This window comes from Papaver somniferum, chromosome 7, assembly GCF_003573695.1.
Source record: "Papaver somniferum cultivar HN1 chromosome 7, ASM357369v1, whole genome shotgun sequence".
Lineage (NCBI taxonomy): Eukaryota > Viridiplantae > Streptophyta > Magnoliopsida > Ranunculales > Papaveraceae > Papaver > Papaver somniferum.
In genome coordinates, this window is record NC_039364.1 from 161,853,901 (window position 1) to 161,858,415 (window position 4,515).

At 36.1% G+C, this 4,515-nt stretch overlaps 1 protein-coding gene across 1 annotated transcript; it reads left to right on the forward strand.

Moving 5' to 3' along the window:
* Positions 1–1,451: 1,451 nt before the first annotated feature.
* LOC113293131 (S-type anion channel SLAH1-like) lies at positions 1,452–2,998 on the forward strand. The gene is made up of 2 exons (XM_026541880.1): positions 1,452–2,395; positions 2,506–2,998. Exons 1-2 carry the CDS (start codon positions 1,502–1,504, stop codon positions 2,728–2,730), a joined length of 1,119 nt encoding a protein of 372 aa, XP_026397665.1. The 5' UTR covers positions 1,452–1,501; the 3' UTR covers positions 2,731–2,998.
* The last annotated feature ends 1,517 nt before the right edge of the window (positions 2,999–4,515 follow it).

The following is a 4,515-nucleotide window of genomic DNA, read 5'->3' on the forward strand; positions in this document are numbered from 1 at the left end:
TTAAAAAGAATAGGAAAAAGATTAAAAAAAGGAAATCAAATTCAATTTGGAATTCATAAAGTGACAATATTTAGGTGAGGACACTTGGCAACATATGATTGATTTTAAAATTACGAACTTAAAAGGAAAACCTAACTTACCACGTTTGGAATTTTATGGATTTCCAATTTCAATTTGGAAAGAGTAATTGTTATATTGGGACTATTTTTTCCAAATTAATATATAAAGGGAAAAAAACCTTCATATTTTTCTACGAAAATAAAAGGAAAAAATAAATAAAAAATTTCCACATATCCTCCACCTATTTAATGAATTTGCCTCGCCACACCAAATCAAAATACATCTCCACAGGGCTCACCAAATCAAAAATGCATTTCCACGAGGTCAGGCGAAGACCCGCCACACCAAGTTAAAAGGAAAAAATAAATAAAATTTTCACATATTTTCAACTTATTTCATGTATTTGCCTCGCCATACTAAATCAAAAATACATCTCCATTGGGCGGGGCAAAGGCCCGCGCACACCAAATCATGCATTTTCATGGGACGAGGCGAAGTCCCGTGCACACCAAATCAAAAATACATCACCACGGGGCAGGGCAAAGCCCCGCACACATTAAATTAAAAGAAAAAATATACCCGGTGCGTAGCACGGACACAAATCTAGTAATTTCTAGAAGCAAAAAAAATTAATCTTTTGTGAAGCAATATAGTTTTGCTTGTCATTTCTGTCTCTGGTATCCCAATGCGTTAGGATGGTAAAAAAATTTGATAATGACACCCGCTAGCGAAAAGTATTAACTTATTGTAAAACAAAATATTTCACCTTCTCTTTTAGAATTGGTTTCTTTTTCTGGTATCTAAACATCCAAGTACATGATAAGACTCTCGACTTCGTATTTCATGTAAAGCTTGTCTCGGAATTATACGCTAAAAACCATCAGCCAATGAAAAACTAAATAACGAGCTATGGTCGCGGAACCAGGAATTAGTGGAGCTCCAACTTGTAAACAAAGATCGAGTTTAAGTTAGGTCAAAAAGTTAGAATCTTTTCTGGACACTAGACTGATCCACTTGACTCGTGCAGATATCATCTCCACTACTGCTACGTACAACAATTCATAACCTCTCTTTTGTTTCTTTTCATCAATCACTAATTCACCATCTGTTGTGGTATCTGGTTCATAGTGACATATTAAGTAAGAAACCATATCAATATTGCTTTCGTACATTAATTTGGCCATTCCCCTGCTACTACTACATCACTTAATTTGGGATGCAACAAAACATTTTCTTACCTTTATCTTGATATTATTCCATTTCTTTGTTTTACTTATTAAGGCATAAGGGAGTCTGTAGGGCACCTTAAGAAAAGGACGTCCATCCCATTACTCGGTTATATACGCATGCATGCTTGCATTGATTATCCTATATAAACCCATAATGCAATACTTAGAATGTAAAATAAACCCTTAGGCACCAATCCACAGTCCATACAAAAATGGACGATATTAGAAAACCACATAACCAGATTGAGCTAGTAATCGATTCCTCAATCATCACTAATACCCAAACAGCTGCACCTTGTCAGCAAGAACTTTCATTCATTAACAAAAAACACTACTCATCGTCGTTTTCAATCCTAACTAGAATCCATGCCGGTTATTTTAGAATAAGTCTCCCTCTTTGCACTCAAGCCTTACTATGGAAAACATTTGGTGATCAGCCAAATGATCAAGATCCACAGATGTTTCACGGGTTATTACATGCGTTTCCTAGAGCAGCTTTTGTCCTTCTTTGGTGTCTGGCTTTAACCACACTTTTATCTCTATCATTTCTCTACATATTAAAATGTTTTTATCACTTTAAAATGGTGAAATCTGAATACTGTCACCATGTAGGAGTGAACTACTTATTTGCTCCATGGACTTCTTGGCTTCTCTTACTTCAAACTTCACCATTCTTAGCTCCAAAAACTATTTACTTCGCAGCGCTTTGGTGGATATTCATATTGCCAGTTGTAGTGCTTGACTTGAAAATTTATGGACAGTGGTTTACCAAAGGAAAAAGGTTTCTATCAGCAGTGGCAAATCCGACTAGTCAGTTAACAGTTATTGGAAATTTAGTTGGTGCTCGAGTAGCAGCTGAAATGGGATGGAAAGAGAGTGCGATTTGTATTTTTTCATTAGGAATGGCTCATTATCTTGTCTTATTTGTTACGTTATATCAAAGATTAGGTGGAAAGGATCGATTACCCGTTATGTTAAACCCTGTTTACTTCTTGTTCTTCGCGACACCTAGCATGGCAAGTTTAGCTTGGTATTCGATCACTGGAACATTCGATGCCATGTCTAAGATGCTTTTCTTTCTCTCTCTTTTCCTCTTTGCGTCACTGGTAAGTCGCCTGATTTTAGTAAATAGGACCAGTATACTTATCTTAATGTTTTTATTTAAAGTACCAAAGCAGCAACAATTAAGGATCACTTATCCAAACATATATTGCAGGTTTCAAGGCCTAATTTGTTCAAGAAATCAATGAAAAGGTTCAATATTGTGTGGTGGGCTTATTCATTTCCATTAACAATGCTTGCATTGGCTTCGATTAAATATTCCAGAGAAGTGAAGAGTAGTGTAAGCCATGGTTTGATGCTCGTGCTATCTGCAACACCCTTTGCGGTATTCTTGGGGTTGTTCGTTTATTCGGCACTTAATTCATCATGTAATTTTTAACTTCTTACCCAAAAGACCTCATGCTGATCCAACTAATATGAACCCTATTACAGATTCTACGAACGTATAACCAGCAGTTTTGCCGTGATGATCCAGCAGTTTTCGCTTTAAGTTTATGTTATGGTTGTTTTCTCTCTAACCAACAGTGAAGTAAAATCATGCAAGTGGCATGCAGTACTTATTAGTACAAATCAGTACATGCCAGTTTACATGAAGCCTTTGATATCTATGTAACAAATATATATAAAATTCCTCCCCTTGTTACAAATCCTGCGTCCCGTCTGATTGACCATTATTGTTACTCTTGCAGAGAACCTTCTTCAAAAATCTTGCCCTTCATTATGCTTTTAAATTTGTAACTGTGCAATAACCCTGGGTGTCTGGAGCAGTGGATGTACAATTTAAGATGGTTTGGAATGTGTGGTGTTGTACTGAAAGGCCGAGACCTCAAAGTTTAGGGGTTCTTTAGATCTGGGTAGCCGAAAAAACTCCCTGAACTTGAAGCATGAAATATAAGTATAATAGTATATGGTCATTCTCTGATTGCGCTATACACATGTTTTTATTTGATCACTTAGGCAGAAAGCCACATTTCATGCTTTTATTTACTCAGTTAGATTCTTCGAAAATGCTTTCTATCTACCAGTATTCTTCACGAATACATATAAACCGCCTACTTGTCACAAAAGTGTTAATGGTCTATGGAATTTAGAATGGGACCATCCGCGGGCCTCAAAAGGTTCCCCTTTCCAGATTGGTCTAGATGCATGCCACATAGTTATTACAGTCCGAGTCTGCTTATAAGTTTTTATGATTGGATGTATGCTTGCAACTTTAACTAGAGGCACTGTGGACATGCCTTGTTAATCCGCAAGTATGTGATAATGCATGGTATTTTTAACCTACATCAATAGATTCCTCTTGTTTGAGAAAATGTGCTTTGCTGGGCTCTGGTGGATAGCAACTTAGCTAGCTGGGTCCTCCGTTACAAGTACTAATAATGTACTTAATACTAACACTAATTAAGTGTGGGACTTCGTTAATGTCATCCTAGTACAATTCCATATCCAATAATTTCTTTTTCCACCACAAAGCCGAAAGTGCATTTGGCCCTGTGATCAAGCAGTAGTTCCAACTTAGAACATATCAACATATATTTGTGGAAGATATTAATCGAGTATGGTGATTACTACTAATTGGCCGACCTTTAGGGAGGCCTTCTATATGATGGTAAATTGTAGTTTGTCAGTCACAAAGTTTGTACAAAAACTTTGAAATTGGTTTTTTATATTCCACAATTTCTCAAAATTAAGACTAATCGTGACATTATTGATCAAATTGATCACGAATTTCCTCCAGATACAATCATTCAAACAAATTACCAGGCAAAAACTATTCAATTTCACTATCTTCTTCATTCAAAAAAAAAGAAGAAAAAACAATTTTCAATTTTGAATACCCATATCAAAGAGTGTATTGCAGCAAACCTACTTCAATTTCATTAATAAGAAACAATAGTATTCTCTATTTTAACTTGAGTAAATCTCGACAAAATTCAGACTTCATTACCAGTAAAACGGGTGGTGAAGACGATCTTTCGAAGTTGGTTTATCTTGCCGGCCCATACCCACAAGGCTGACCCACAACCGAGATTAGCCCAGTGACAAGTGCAGAAATGTTTCAACTTCGACCATTTTACTCCACTTTCTGTTAACATTACCTGATCTAGCTAATGTTTTTGCATTAATATATTGAACACGTGTAATGTTAAATCATCATTTCTTC

Coding starts and splice junctions, on each gene's coding strand:
- LOC113293131 (XM_026541880.1), top strand. CDS start 1,502: ATGGACGATATTAGAAAACCACATAACCAGATTGAGCTAGTAATCGAT. Junction 2,396..2,505: donor TTTTCCTCTTTGCGTCACTG/GTAAGTCGCCTG, acceptor CATATATTGCAG/GTTTCAAGGCCTAATTTGTT.